Genomic DNA, 17097 nt, shown 5'->3' with positions numbered 1-17097 from the left:
GTAGAATAAATTGTAGATTAAAATTATCTACAAATAAATTGTAGATTAAAAAAATATAAAAGTTTATATATGTAACTCTTATAAAATATATATACATATAACTCTTTTGATATATTTATAAGAGTTTTATAAGAGTTTTATAAGAGTTTTATAAGAGTTTCAGTACATTCCTTTTATAGTTGGTAACATCCTTCACAGTAATCTTGCATTGGCCCCAGTTACATGTGGGGTTAATCTTGAATGACCAAATCTATAAAGCAGACAAATTGTATGGAAACTGGTCAAGAGGATTTTATTTATTTGTTCATTTCTTTCTTTGTTTTTATCTGCCTGAAGCTATTAAATATTTCAATTGAGATTATGGGACTCCTTGTTCTTTTGCGTTAATATAAATCAAGAATTAAAACAGAAAAGTTTCTCACACTTGAAAGATCTAACAGTGACAAAGAGTGAAATATAAAGCTTTGTCCTAAAGAGTGTTTGACAACGTAAACCAAAATAATACTAAGCCAAATGGAATAGATTGTTTCTACAATGTAGAAAAATGTATGCACCAGATTTATGGTAATAAAAAGTGGAATCAGAATCCTCTTTCATCATTCAAATGGTAAGAGTGATCCTGTGTTAGGAACAAATACATGTGGAATATTTTGCAGAGAACAGAAAGCCTCAAGATGCATTGCAAAAAAAGCGTGACATGATTACAGAATGGCAGGAATCTCTACAGAGTTTTTTTCAGCCAGCTATTATTTCTTGCTTTCAAATCCTGGCAATATCAATATTTTCCAGTTTGATTGGTGACTAGTCTGAACTTATCCTACTTGCTTTTAAGAACAAAGACAAGAGAATGGCCACCTCTATTCATCCATTATTGTTTAAATAGCTGTCACAGCTTCCAGGATGTCTGTTTCCATGTTATCTGGTGAAAGAATAAAATAGAATGGCAACAAACCAAATACAGTGAAATATGTTTGTTGTATTTGGCCCAAGCCAGCTGCTGTTTACAGATAAAATCTGGTTTGAACAAAACCAGGTGAATTTTGGAAATTGAGGAACAATGGATGGAGCAGTTGTAGCATTTACAAATATTTTAAAGATACGTGTCGCATTCAGACTTGCCTATTATGGTGATTTAGTTCATATGTCAAGACACATATTCATCTCTGCCTGGATACTGTGGAGGCTTGGGTAACAGCTTGTCCTATCCTTGTTTATTTGTTAATTTATAACATCTCAGTTCCCAGCACAAACCAAGGCAGGCCCGGACACTTCTTTGTTCTGCTTTGTTCTTTCTTTTTTTCCCCCTCTTTCTTTTCATTGTTGTGCTCCCCACTCTGACAATGCAGTTGTAGATTGACCCTATTTCCCCTTTTGCCCTGACTTCTCTTCTAATGCTTCCTTTGATGTGTTTAGATTGAAAATACCAAATCTCTGTTTCCCAGCAAGGGCTCATCATTTTGCAGCCTTGCCCTGCCAGTAGTGTAGGAGGAGCATTAGTAGTTCCTTTGCAGCAGTTTAAAAGATGTTAGACTAATGATTATTTGGAAACAAAAGATATCTCATCTCTTAGAGAGAAGACGACTTTTGCAAGAATTAAGTATTTTAAAAATTTTTAAAAACAAGAGGTCACATTATTTTGCTACTAAGATATGTGATTGTGTTTTAATTGGCTGTGTTTACTGTGTAGTTTTTCTTAAAAATGTGTTTTTTTAAGATTCCCTCAATCATTGCTTATCTCACATCCACAAATATCCATGCTTCCTGTGTATAATATGTACATTTGCTGTGTTTCAAACATACTCACACTCAAAGTTTATTTCACATGGGACATCAAGAAAACAAAGGCACATTAGTCTGACTTTTTTTTTCTGAGTTGATATTTCATTAAAACAAGTTCAGAGTAAGTTCATCTCTCTAGTCCTACCCTTCAGTGTAAATTTGTTTCTGTTATTTATTATAACATAATGATTTGGATGTTACTTTGAATTCATATCGTTCTACTATTTTTTGAGTTTCTTTGCCTATTGCAAAACAATGCCACACATTGTTAAAAAATCTTTGCAAACTTCATGTATTGAGCATGCACAGAGTACAGCAAGCATAACATTAAATAAATTGTAAAGTAGTAATACAGTAAAAAAATTGATCTCTTGCTTAAATTATATTACAAGGTCTGTGTTAGGAGCTCTCTGTATCTCAGCCATTGCATGGAAGAGCAGTTTTTGAGTTAATTAAGGCTTACAGAGCTTTTAAGTGGGTCAGTTTTATCTAGTATATCTTAAAATATTTTGACAATTTGAGACCTAAAATATCAGTAAGATTCCAAGTACCCTAAGAAAGTAGGGGGTCATTGATCTGTTTTCCTGGCAAACCTAGAGGAAAATTACGTATTTTCAGTTTCCTTTCTCATTTATATGAATCAACTTCACCGTGCATACTAGTAATTCAACTCTTTCCTCCTATATCATGCAAGAGCAATACCTTCACTGCAACTACTGATACAAAGAAATCTCTACCCAAAAAAACTTAAGGATGTAACATGGAAGAGGCTTTTTTTTTTTTTTTCTTTGGCTTCTTAATTTTGGGTAGAAATCATTTGGGGAAGCCATATTTTCACTAGAGGTAAAAAGTTTTCAGCTATAAAATAATATTATGGACTGTTTATAAATATATTGTCTAACTAGTTTTGTTTAAGTTTTGGCTTATTACTTTCGATTAATGAAAGTGTAACAATTCTGACAGCAGTTTGGAATAAACCATTTGCTAATGATTCTTCACACTAGAATAGGAGTGGAGAAGTTGAGCTAAGCTAGTTTTCAATACCAGGAATATGTAAATTTTTTTTTCTAATGATGTGGTGAATATTTCTATAATATTTTAAAATTGGAAAGAAAATACTCATATTTAGGGCCAAATTTTAGTATATTACTACAAAATTACTACAGAGCTGTTCATGCTGCTTTGGGGGTAGCATGAGTACAGAGGATACATCCACATAGTATGGTTTTCAGAGCCTGCTTTGAATCTCAGGAAATGGTTCAGAGATCTAGAGCCAGTTTTTTTCTCAGCACTCTGTAACATGACTGGAAAATTTAAATATAGCTGAAAAACTCCTTTATGACTCTGAAAGGTCTGAAGCTTTCCTTAGTCAACATTAATTCCTTTCAGTAACTTTAAATTGGAAAACTTTAGAATGATGACTTTATGAGAAAGCAGTAATTGTGGCATGAATTGTGACAGAGCATAATGAACGCTCTTACTCCTTGTGTAGTCTGTCCTCAGCCTGAGACACAGGGAAGTAGGAAGAACAGCCCAGTATCGGATCTCCCCAAGAGATCTTGCCATCTGAGCAGTCATCTTAGGTTTCTCTTACTGTCAACAGGCAGAAATCTTCTAGAGGAAGATTTGCCTCTTCCTGCAGTTGATGCCTGTGAGAGTTCAGATGGACCTTGAAGTGGCATCTGCTTCTTTCCACTGGCTATAAAAGACCTGAGTGGTACCAGCCCAGCAGCAGATGTCCAAATGCCTGTTTGGGTAGTTCTGTGGAAGGACATGGTAGGAAAAGCTCTTCCTTTAGCACTGTAAATACTGGTCAGCATGACAGAGCTGGTGAGGAGATGGGACAAGAAATCTTCACCTGAGTGTGGTTAATAGAGGTTGCTTCCATCTGTAGGAATGGTGATGGGGACTGTTGGAATGAACTGGAACTTTGGGTTATGAATGTCTCATCCTGTGGTCATCAACACTCTAACCTTTTGTTACTGGAGATTTCAATTTTCATGGTCCTAGACTATGTCCATTTAAGAAAATACTACATTCAGTCCGAGAGAGAGCTCTTTTTGGCAACTAGGATCAACTTTTAGATACAATTTTAATGTACCTGATAAAGTAAATAGAGAAGTACATCCATTATTGAAACTATAATTGAATAAATAAATAAAGAGAAATCTGACTACCCCAAAAGGTATACAACTTACAATGGTCAAAGCCAAAATGGAAAGAAGTGAGTCTGATAAACTCCTTTTTAGTCATACAGCTGTGCAGAATCTGCATGAAACCTGGGGTACATTCTGATGTCCTTGCATTGTACTGAGATACATCAATATGTGTCAGTTAATGACTGAGCCCTTGGTAAGAAGAGTATGTATAGATACATGTATCTATATATATATATATGTATAGATAGTTTTCCTTTTGAAGAATTCAGATTAACATCTGGTGCAAAGAAATTGGCCTAAATTTCTATATCATATCAGCAGTAGCCTAAAAATATTCCAGAAAGTAAAAAAAAAAAAAATTTGAAAAAACCCACAAATGAGGTTATTGAAGTTTTTATTAACTGGGGGGGTTGGGTGTATTTTTTTTCCACTTCTTAATCTGTTCACAGATTATCTGTGAAACTTTAATCTTAGAAGTCTTCAAGCTGTGCAAGTTTTTCCCGTTGTGGTGTCAGAAGCAATCAGATCTGATTTTTACAAAGATCCCGCTAAGGAGTTCAGCACTAATTGTTAGAAGATGTCCATGCTTAAAAAAAAAATTAGGCCAGTGATTGTTACTGTGCTATTAATTTCATGTACTTTTTAGAGCATGTTTTAATTGTGGCAATCAGGTGTATTTTCTTGATGAAAAATGTATTGAGGAGCTTTTCTTGGTGTTGCAAAATCATCTGAGCTGTAAGTGAAACCATTAAGAGCGGGAAGGGTTAATTGTATGGGAAGCCTCGTATTCAAATACTTCTCATATACAAAATATATGTCATGCTAGAAAATATTCTATTGTCAATCCAAATAGAACACAAACTAAAATGAGATAATTGGGAAGGTGCCCATAAAGTCAGCCTGAATATATTATCACAAGTATATGTGAGATAATATTTGTTTTAAAAAGATTCTATGGCACTGTAAACTCAGTCTCATTAGAGACTGCATTTAAAAGGCTTATAAAGTTACTCATTAATGTTATCTTGTTGTATCTCCACAGCTTTTTCATTAAAGAAAATTCAGCAGAAAGCATTTTCTCCTGATAGCAGGAACCAATTTGCAATAAATGTTCTGGAAACCACTAGGGAAGCCATTACTGAGGTCTAATAAAAACAGACAAGCGTAACTTGTTCTATATTTTTGTTTCAATCACATACAGATGAGACCCCGCTCTCCACACCAACCGCAAGAGACAGCCTTGACAAACTTTCTCTAACTGGGCATGGGCAACCACTACCTCCGGGTTTTCCATCTCCTTTTCTATTCCCTGATGGATTGTCCTCCATAGAGACCCTTCTGACTAACATCCAGGTAGGCCTTTTTGTAGATCGGCTTAAAGGGATGGAGAGGAGCCAGTTTTGTCTAAATTAATAAAACCATTCTAGCTTAATCAGTTCATAAGATTATTTGGATCAACTAATTTACTGAAACTTTCCTGTAATTTATGTTTTAAAGGAACCACAGCAAACAAATGAATTTAGAAGCTGTCAGATACAGTACATAAAAATACAGATTGTATATTAAACCGCAGCAGAAAATTCAATGTGAATTACATTTGTGTGTTTAACAACATTTGTCTTCAATGCTCTTTTTATTACAGGCTAATGAAATGTATCTCACTGTTTAACTTTGTCTCATTTACTAAATAGAGAAAGAGTTCTTTAATAAATAGTTATTTCAAATTGCTAGAGTGGCATGGTGGAAATGATATTTAAAGCTATTTGAAATGTGTCTCCCATAAAAGCATTTACAAAAGCACTTATAAATAAGCTCATTTCACTTAAAGTACTGTCTTCAAAGAATAGACTTCAAAGGGTATTACCAAATTTTATGCAGATTTCCTATTTGGTAGTCACAATGTCTGCTGTGCGTACAGTAAAGCCGTGTTCAAATATTATTTATAGTATACACTATGTATAGCTTGAAGCCAAATTGTTAGCGTTTCATATTAGAATTAAGGAATTTTTTTTGTCAACAAATTCTGTTATCTTGTGTTCCCCATATGCAATTTTGCAACAATATGGTTGTATATGGCATGCAGAAGCAAAATGATAGTGCCAGAAATAATACAGCCATATTGCATATTCCAGAGAAGCCTTGTCTGGGCAGCTACCAACTTCCAATTTGTCACCATATATTTTCTACTCATGCCTGCAAACACATAAAATCAATTGTATTCTATCCAGCAAAGGATATGACGGAGCAGGGCCAAATCCTGCTCACTTAACTGTCTGAAGCAATCTCATCAAAGTTTATGGCACTTCAGAATCATTTTATGAAAAGTATATGAGCCATTAATTAGTTGTGTTTTGAGGTCTAATAATGGAAAAATACTGCTATTTAAGAAGTAAATATTACCATCTCTGCCTGATCTGAAAAAGCATATTTATGATTACTTTTTGCAATTCTGAGACTTAGCATCTTAAATATTTAAACCATGAACCAAGACAACTTGCTAGCAGCATTCTTGTACCATATCTGCTGCAATCTGTAAAGATTGTATTTTTTTCTTAAAGCAGAAATACAGTTAGTAAATTTTTAGCTGTGCATACATGTACAGAAAAGTTCTTAGTAATTATTTTGACAAATGTTTGCACTCAATGTCTCTAGACAGCAACCTAATGAGCAAAGCATTCAGCATCAACAGGTTAGCTAATCTTGTGATTGAATATGAGGGTGCTGCACTACTTCAAGATAAATGACCAGGATTAATTTGCCAAGAATGCATTCAGTTTTGTTTTACAGAAAATGTGAATGTGAAATTCAGTCATTACTTTTTTTTTTTTTTTTTTTTCTTTTTTAATACTCTAATCTTACCTGGAATGAAAAGACAACATCATAAACAAACCAGAAATGTTTTTATGCCTTCTCTTGTAGCACTTTTGAATGTTCTGCTCTGTACCTTGAGATTCCATATCATGACAAATCATCTATTAGTGGAAAGTGGTGGGACATAAGTCCTTCTGGATTTTTTCAGTATGTCCCCATATCACAATACATGTTTTTGACAGATTTCTAGAAATCCTTTTGTAACATTATATGAAAGGCATTTCCTTCCCTCTCCCCTGCTTCAGGTTTTTTATCAGGACAATATTAGAAATCCACTTCATAAATTAAAAAAATAAATAAAATTAGTTGATTTTCCCATCTATGTAGTAAAAGTCGACTTTAACAGCAGTAGAGTATATTACAATATCATATGGATAATAGTGGCATTTTTTAATCAATGCCATTTAAAATGGTTTCTATATTGGTATTTCATTGCTATTGCAATGAGAGGGGATTACCCCATGGTCACAAATGAGTTGGATACTGTGATGCTGGCACTTCCAGAAAAGAGCTTTAGGCATTTGATTAAAAGTTCAAATTTGTTGATGGCATCTGCAAAAAGAGGCAATTGTGTACCATGGCCCCTGATTGCACTGTAATTTGTGACTTTGCAAGGAAATGCATAAACCATACCTGAAACCCATGATGCATTTATTACCTGAATTAAAAGGACTCTTTTCACTGAGTCAATGGCTCCTTACTGTCCTTTGGATCTGATGTGTTTTGCATCCCTATCAGTGGAGATGTGGTTTCCATGGGGAGGTGGAGCAGGTTGATCCCTCACTGTTCTCTTGTTGCAGCAGTGGAGCAGGTCTAACTTCCTCAAACAGATTGCCAATGGCTTCAGGAGGGGATTTGGTAAACTCTGCTCTTTTTTCATCAGGGTCATTCATGCTGAAAATAGGCATGTGTCCTTTCACTGAAAGGGTATATGTCTGCTTGTGAAATGCAAGTCTACATTTTTTGTTGGGTCGTGGCCCTGGGGAGCACCCCCAGCAACCACAGATTGCGCTGGAGGTAGCCTACATTTTAGGGATGTGATCATCACAGGAACATCCAGGCAAGGAGCTTCTGGCTGCACCAATGTGCATGGACTTGGCAGTGCCTGTCTCTGCCATGATCCCTTTCTGTGATGCAGGATCTGGAGGATCAGAATAATGCAGACTTAAAACAGGATTAGGGTGTCATATGGGCACTAGGAGCTCTAATTTTCACCTTTGACAGGGTAAAAAGGATCCTAAATCTTGACATTGGAGAAGTGCTTTTTGGGTATGCAAACAAAATTTCTAAAAATTTTGTTATTTGAAAAAAAATGTGCTTGAAGTCCTGCAGAGGTTGATGAGTTCAGCTGAACTTGTTTCCTAACTGTAATTCTGTTTTAGTAATCTGAGTAATTTTTCAGATGTGACCTCTGAACAAAAGTGAGTCTCTTTCTTCCATCCTTACTAAAATAAAATGGATAGCCCTGATCATGAATTCATAATTTTAGGCAAATATTAAACTAGCCTATTTGTTTCTGTCACCATTATGTCTTTCTGTATACCATATATATGGAGTTATTTTTACTTCTCCATAAATATTTCTTTAAGCAAAATACAATGCTTAATTTTTAAATTTACAGGGAAAATAATAACAATATACAATACATGAATAACCAATGTTATCCTTTCTGGGCACTGCTGAAATACAAATAATAAACTCTAAAAAAATATAATTAAACAAATACACGCATTAAAAAAGGAATAGATTTGGGAAAATATTTTCTAATTTGGATTTATATCTGCACATCTGAAAGGAAGAGAAAATAAATTTCCCCAGGGAATTTAAATCAAGTTATATGTCTGTTTTTTCACGAAAAGTATTGTAGATTTCTTCTGGATTAAATGCTGGAAATCTAAGCACAGTTGCAGGGAGGATGAAGGGTGGGGGAAAGTGAGTCACAGCAAAAGGCTGTGTATATGCTAGTGAGAAGGCTAAAGATGTCTCCATATCCCTCACATAAGTTTACCTTTTTGAGTCATGGCCTGATTATGCCAAAGTATGTTACAGCCACGGCCTTTCATGATGCTACAATATTCTTGGGTAATAGTAATGTTCTTTCAAGCTTTTAGAGTCTGAATCTCTGCTCTCACTGAGCTGAATTTCCATTATATCAAAGGGATGATATAGTTGCACCATGATAGCTTATTTTTCTGTCAAGACTGTATTGTACTGACACATTTTTATTGCTGAATGTTTTTAAAGATTTACCTAAAATAATTTACAAGTTTCCCATTGATATTAATAAAAGCAGTGCATGGTTGCAAACTAAATTCCCCTCTGTAAACAAAGAAAACTACTGGCTTTATTGCTGTGAGTCTCCTGCACTGTTACTGTCTATCACTAAATACTAAGGGAAAAATACTGCAAACAGTGGATAAAGTAAAAAAATCACAGTTTTACTTCAAGTTATTTTATCTATCTTTTGCTAAAATTCAAGGGAATTGTTTTATTTTTCACAAACTGTATTAATGGAAAACATCATTTATACTTGTGTAATATACCTTTATCTGTGATAAAGTATGCAATCTGAGATATTAAAAAAGTTGTCTTCTAAGAGTCATCTCTAGAGATATTTTAACTGCGTTGTCTTGTTCACAGTACTTAGTCACAAGTCTGTTATAAATAGCAGATACTCAAAAATTAACATGTGAAGTTAACTAGAATTGTATGCATAAATATATATTTTTTTATTCTAGAGCCTTTCACTAGATGCTTTTAATGATGACAGCATACAAATTATATGTATTTTCCTTACTAAAAGAGAAGCACTGTTATTTGAAAGTGTTTTCACCATGACCAGCTAATACTGCAGAAAGAAGCCCCTGAACTGCAACCCTCTGGAAGCCTGGAGTTTTGAATAGGAAAACTTCCTAACGGGCATGCCCTGATCTTCTAGCTTCCCTTTTTCACTCAGTGTGGGCAATTGTTGGAAACAGGATATGATCTTCTAGACAGACTGTCAAACTAATTAGCAAGGTCATTTTAATGTCACATACAAATGTGTAGCCAAGTAAATTCTGTTAGGTGGAGCACACACTTACAGATGCAGCTAGAAAGAGAAGGAGCTTCTTTAAACCTTCCCCTCCACCCTTTTCAAAGTAAGCAACACATTATTTGCATAATTTAAAAATAGTGATGAGTATTACTAGTTTTAAGACTGAGTTGAGGTTTGATGTATGTTTAGTTTCTGTAGGATCATGAGGCTGCCTTTATATGATGGTCTTCTCTGATCAGAGAATGGGAAGAAACTCATATATCAGCATTGTGTTTGGGACAGTTCTAAAGGATTTGTCCGTGAAAATGATGAAACAAGTACAGTAAAATAAACAAATCAGAATGATCTATAAATCTCCAGGGAATAAAATGTCCATTTTTGACATTACATTGAAATAAAAGTTGAGAGACATCGAGCTGAATGGCCTGCCATGCTTAAAGCCAGGCTCCAGATAGAGCCATACTGTATTAAAAACAAATCTGGAACCTGAGCATGTTCACTGCAATTATCATTATCCAGCCTCCATAACATCTGACCTTCCCTAAAGAGAAATATTTTCTTTTTGTTAATGTCCCATGTTGCACTGCATTTCCCATTGTCATTGGCAGCATATTGATTTAATATCAGGTTAGAGGATTAGCCATAGCAGATACAAGTTGGACATACTGCATTTTGTATAATCTTCTACAGCTGATCCACTGGGAGAATTAATAGAATTTCATGCAACTTTGAAATTACTGTTCCTGTTCCAGGGGGCACTGATGATTTTTCAGATGTTGTACTTTTTTAGTTTTCCTCAGCCCCTTCTGCACTGAATAAAGGGAGATATAGAATGTTTTCAGTATTTTTGCATTAGTGCTGTCATTGGCAGCAACAGCACTTTTTATATGCATCAGTTTGGCTCTAGTGCAGATTTTTTTTCATGTTGGATGCCTACTGATGTGCACTGATTTAACTTCTAAAAATGAAACTTAATTTTGTGTAGCTTATAAGTAGTCCCTAGTGAATCTTGGCTCCAAAAAGCTAATATTTTTCAGACATAATCAGCAGCAATAGGTAATGTATTACCATTAGCTATGTTAGCAAGTATAAAAAAAAGGAAAGGCTGGGGGAGGAAGTGTGGTGCAGAAACTCAATAGAAAATGTAATATTCTTTTAGCAGCTTCATACTTTGCAGCAATTCTTAATATAAAATTACACACATCAGTGTTACACTCTAGTGTTATTCTCCATGTTTATTCATAATGATTGCTTCATATTTAAAGAACACCAAAATATTGTGTTTTCTCAGCCAAGGACAATAATAGTTTAATAGTAATTTATTTTAAACTGCTACTGATAATACAACCAATCAACACATTAAGTGATGCCAACATTGGCATCTTGCTAAATAATCTCTAGGCTTTGCACCGAGAGTACATCTTTCAAAGATAAGTCAACAAGAGCAATCAGAGCAGAAAATTAGAATTCGGTATCTTAGAATTAAAATACAGCTAAACTAAAGTTTTAATTGGGGTGATCTAAAAGGGCACTTCATGTAATGATCTCTTTCATTTGTTACTAATTGTTTGTTCCTGATGAAGAAGAAACATGTACATGAATGTAGTTGATTTCAGTAAAGATGGCAGTTGCTTTAGTGGCTTGATTTTTTTGTTAAACAAGATGGATTTTAAGAATTTGGGAAGACAGTGTTCGCAGCTTTAAACTTACTAGACAATGCACATTTCATCAACAAATACTTTTCATGTAATTTCTCTTGATCTGGTTTATTTATGGTTTGGATGAATCACATGTTCCAGTAAGAGAAGGATAGGAGGAGATTAAAATCCTCTGGAGTTTAAGCATAAGCCAGTAGCAGGTAATGATGAACAGCTCCTACTTCAGTTTCTTACTAATTCAAATGTACCAAACATAGGAGAACATGGCCATGCAAAAGGAACAGAATTCAAATTAATATTAACTTCTGAAAAATAGATTGTAAACACTTCTCAAGTATTTCAAACTGTATTTTGCTTTACATATGTATTTAGAGCTTTAAAGGTAGATTTCTTTGTATTTCTCTAATAATGATTCAACATTCAACATTGATTTAACATTCAACCCAAAAGACCTTTGTGATTTAGCTATTTTACAACAGCAAAAGAGAACTGCTAAAACTTTAAGTATATTTGTGAGGACATTTGTTGTGTTACCACTATTACCATATTTCCAAACACAGTTCAGCTCTATTTAGTGTATACCATTTTGTTGACCATCTGGGCCTTGCAGTCAGAAGATGCTGAGTTCTTCCAGCTTCTGTGGACTTCAATAGATTGAAGTGTAACAGACCTGCAGAGCATTAAGCTCTGAACATGACAAGATTTGAGGCAATGGTTTAAGAAGAAGGATGAGGAGTACTGAAAATAACAGGCTCTGAAAACAGAACTAAAAGAGGACTTTGAAGGAGACAAATTTCACACCAATCATTGACACTGGGAAGACTAGTGGGATAAATGTGGAGACTCACAAAACACTCACAAAAATATTTTTTCTATTTCTCAAACATCATTATACTTGCTTCTTTTTTCATTCTTCTTTGGGAGATATTTAAAAAAAATGTGAAAAAACATGCAACCCAGAATCCAATTTAGGAAATGTAGCTGAGGAAGCTTGTTTGGGAGAGGGGCATCATGGTTTTATATTTGTAGTGCTCAAACCAGGTCTTGTGTGTGAAGCTTTTATCTGTTAGCTGAATGTTTCCCTAGCAAAACCATTGGGGAGTAGTAGTCTGTCTCTTTAGTTGGCATTGTTTTGCTTTATATCAGTAATTAAATCTCTGTTGGGTCAAATTATCTCTAGGGTTAAGTTATCAGGAGTCTTGCCTATGATATAGGAGAGTTAGTTTCATATCCATGGAGGTTCATGTATGAATATCCATGCTTAATTATCTACCTTATTATGATAGCTTCAGTAGGAAAGATTCGGGTGTAGACCCAAGAGCCTGATGGACAGGCTTTTGGGAAAGGGAAAAGGATATTTGCATGTTCATTTATTTCAATTACATTTCTCCTTATATTTTGATGCCCTGTCTCAGTGCCCTATCTAGTTAATATTATTAATAATGTTAGCTGTGCCAGGCTCATCCGATTTCCTTGCAAAAGAAGAAGGAATTTTGAAGTTAGAATTCTCAAAGGAAGCTTAAAATAATCTGAATTTTTATTTGCTGATGCACTAACAACAGAAAGAAAGGTGGAGTTTGTATCTACCATCTCAGGTCAAGAAATCTAGGGATTACTGTGCTTTGTTTTTCTGCTGTGAGATAATAATCATAAAAATCAAGGAACAGACTTGTTAAACAGAGATGTCTTCCTGCTTTGTGACTGTCCTTTCCTTACTATCCCAATATACCTATAGTCCGTGGAACCTTAATAATATATGTAAATATTTTAAATTAAAGTAATTAACAAGGATGAGGAGCAAGAAGGCAAGACTTTAAAACAGCCTTTCTCCTTTAGCTAATTTCCCTTGGCTTGAGTTGGACTAGAGGTTGGATTCTGTGTATGATGTGACTGTGATATTGTTAATTTTTCTTAAGAGGAGTAAACATATTCCTGTATGTTTTTCACATGAGTTATATGCACAGTCAGAGGTGAGTTTGCATTTTCTGAGAAAAGCTGACTCCCATCTTTTTACAAATTTTTGTCCACCTCTTCAAAAGTTAATTCCAGTTAAGAATTGCTGTTGATAATAGGTAACTTTTTTTAATGCCAGTTAAAAATTGATGTTGATAATAGGTAACTTTGATCCTGTGAAAGTTTTTTTATTTCTAAAATATCAAATCACTATAGAGGAAAAATAACAGTAGTTATTATGTCGGCTCTTCTAACACTCTCCAAATATCCAACTTTATCTCTGAACAGGGTCTACTAAAGGTTGCTATAGACAATGCCAGAGCTCAAGAAAAACAGGTCCAACTGGAGAAAACAGAGCTGAAGATGGAACTCTTCAGGGAACGAGAACTGAGGGAAACACTTGAAAAACAGTTGGCTGTGGAGCAAAAGAACAGAGGTACCTTGATTAAGCAGACATAAACACCTTGTTATTTATTTCCTTAGGAAACAATTTTCTATCAAACACCTGTGTTTTATCAAAATTTTACCTCCCTTAAATGATGTTAGGTCTCAGCTGACCGCAATGAAGGATGCTTTACGACCTGCCTAATTTTGTATAGGGTCTTCATGAGATTTGGAGCAAGGATCCTCCCTGTTCTCAACATTTTTCTTGAATGTTGTTACATCAGTAATACAAAAGCAATTATAAATACCCTATGTGCTGTAACAGACCTTTGTAGGTCGTGATCATTAGGAAAAGGGATAGCTACTTAATACAATTTGTATCAAATTTAGGAATCTACAAGTTTTTAGGAAGTCTGTTCTGTTCTTATAGTGCATATTTAGGCAAACTGTATGTAATAAATATAAAGATAATGATAATACATGAGCTCTTTATAATGCATAGTAGGTAAAAGACATGTTTGTAGAAGTAACAGTGAAGGTTTTTCTTGATGAAGCAGAAGCATTAGTAGCATTAACATCAGCCCACTGTACATGTTAGAGATTTTGAAATAATTACATTGTTGGTGAAGGTGAGACAGTTTAGAGTGATTTGCAGTAACTATTTGTATTACAAGCATGTTTCTATCTTTTTTTTTATGCATTCATCTCTCTGTCTCTGTATGTCTCACCCTTTAATAGTGCCTGATTACTTTGCAAGACAGTTAACCTCTGGCAATCCCTTGGTGTTTAACTCAGACCATGACAAGTCAGATGTGAATTTTTGCAGGGCTAGAGTTAGAAGTCTCTTCTTGTCCAGTTTAATTTTCTGGTAACTGCCTAAACAGAGAATCCCAAGAACAATTGGATTCACAGCCAATGTCATTATGCCTTAAACTAACATGCTTGCAGTAAGTACACAATGTAATCCTGTTTCATGCCTTGACCCATTAAAGGAGAGGACTATCACATCATTAATTACCCTTTTTTTAACTTATGAAAACATATTTTGAAAGACAATTGCTGTTAACAATTCTCATACCTGCGCAGTGAGTCATCCCTTTGTCCACAACTGGTTCATTCTGCTCAATACAATTGTATTACTTACACTTCTAAATTAATTTGATAAAAGAATAAAATTATTTGGTTAGTCTTCACAACTTTCTCACAACTGCTCAAATATATGTTCCTTTTTAGAGTTGAACAATCACATGCAAAACAGAAAAGGTTTGAGGGGGAACCCATCTGATCTTTAGTTTTGCCATCTACAAATCAGGCATCTCATTGTAATGAATAGGAGTTCTCTTTCTGGACAATAAAAAAAGAAGCTTTTATAGCCTGTTCTCAGATAAGTAGGTGGAGTCAATTGCGTTGTGAAGATGTCTTTCTCTTCCCTTTAACTCCAGAGGTCACATGGTTGACAAGGCTGTACTAGACATATGTGTTTTGAAAAGACAAAATTAAGCAAAATTAATTTCAGTCAAAGTTATATGTCAAAGAAAAAAAGCATGGGATAGTCCCTTATTGTGTTCAGGTTGCTGAAATAATTGGCAATATTATTTTCAGCATGATGCATTACCTGCTTTTGTATATGCATCTCTCTAATGACAATCTTGCTCTGGGAAAACAGTCAGACCAAAGAGGAATGGATTTGAACAGTTAATGGTAGTATGAAGCAAACCAAATATAATGAGGATGACTATCTCTGCTAGTGGATACTTCTGTATAAAAGCAAGAAAAGTATGGATTATTCTTTCAAATAAAAAGATCGAAGTAAGAAAGAAAAAATAAGGCCAGGTTGTAATTATTGTGAAAATTCATTTTTCAATTTAAGGCTGAAAAATGCATAGGAGCCTTTAGCTACTTTTAGTTTTTCAAATAGCAAGTGTCATGTCTTAAAGAAACTTTCACATGTCTTAATGGAAGCATAAGCAAGAAGGGAGAAATGTACCAGCTTCCCTGCTAAGTGAGGAGGTGCCATATGAAAATACTGAAAAACACTTAAAAGCTACAGCATAGAAACACAAGCCAATCTATCTATCTATCTTTTGCTCATCATGTTAATACAAGTGAAATATAATTCTGTTTAGTGGCTGCAGATGAGTATTTTTGCCTTTTTTTATGAACTGTTGGATTCATGGCTGCTACTGTATGTTCTGCAGAGCTGCTTATTTACTGTACTGTTTCCTTCCTTCTTTTTAAATTTTCCAATTAGTGATTCCTAAGGCTGTAGGATGTGTCTCATCAAGTGGTGAAAGTAGGATAATATCTCTTCTGTGAGCAGCTACACAGTAAGGGTTTGCTAATTCTGGCTCTGACTGCTGTAGTCACATCTACAATGTGTCAGCCATGATGACATTTTAATTCAGAAAGCAACATATGTTTCCTTCTCATTTATTGCAATCACTTTCAAAGTACTTATAATGAAAACATTAAAACCATGCAATGATTCAAAATGTATTTAGTTTAGCCTTTGTATAGATGCTAGATGTTCTTTGATAGTATGAGCTAATTAGCCTGTAAAGTAGTTGGTGTTGTACAAAATGAGAAAGAACCAAAATTCCAAAGTCTTGGATGTAAATTATGTAGTTATTCTGACTACAGGATATGTGCTTATGTTAATTTTGTGCCTGAACAGTTCTGTATGGCAGCACAAAATATACAAGATCATCTAAAAGGTGGCTCTTCTTAGCATATGAATTAAAGAGTAATAACAATGACAGTTCCCTTTAAAAGTTTCATCATTTGCATTTTGTGAATGATACCACCATCACAGTCTACTGTCCCTGGGGAGTATGAACTGGTGGAAATATTTTTTTTGTGTTTTCCAGCCTTCATTCCTAGGCATATACCAGAGGTTCCTTTGCAGTTAGATATAGGGCTAGATAGATCTTGACATGCAAACCTAACAGTTCCTAGTGTCTGGGTTTGGTAAGGATAATTCTTCTGGTGCATATAAAGAATTCTTTAGGATAATTTTTTAGTTAGTGTCAAAATAACAGAATGTCCTGGAAGGGATTATCCAGGAAGATCTTAGGACAAAAAAGCTTTTTACATGCACATCCATGAAAACCCTGAATATGCTTTATAAGAACATTTAGGGTGTGGTGGGGGAGAAAATGCTATCCTTTACATGATTGCTTCAGAGGTCCACATTGGTTTAGTGGAGTAGAAAAAATTGGTTGACTTTACCCTTTTCCATCAGGAGCATAAACTTGCA

At 34.7% G+C, this 17097-nt stretch overlaps 1 protein-coding gene across 4 annotated transcripts in view; it reads left to right on the top strand.

Annotated features, from left to right (window-relative positions):
* Positions 1–17097, top strand: part of DACH1 (dachshund family transcription factor 1) — a 351627-nt gene that overhangs the window by 296765 nt on the left and 37765 nt on the right. For all 4 annotated transcript variants that reach the window (XM_054271829.1, XM_054271831.1, XM_054271828.1 and 1 more), the window contains exons 7-8: positions 5140–5291; positions 13746–13893. In XM_054271829.1, coding sequence (XP_054127804.1) covers positions 5140–5291; positions 13746–13893 — 300 coding nt within the window. The remainder of the gene's footprint in view (positions 1–5139; positions 5292–13745; positions 13894–17097) is intronic.

Source organism: Melozone crissalis, unplaced genomic scaffold (assembly GCF_028551555.1).
Source record: "Melozone crissalis strain CALT ecotype California unplaced genomic scaffold, PUWL_Pcris_2 ptg000013l_1, whole genome shotgun sequence".
NCBI classification, from domain to species: domain Eukaryota; kingdom Metazoa; phylum Chordata; class Aves; order Passeriformes; family Passerellidae; genus Melozone; species Melozone crissalis.
The sequence above is the reverse complement of the archived record's forward strand: the minus strand, read 5'-3'. Positions and strand labels throughout refer to the sequence as shown.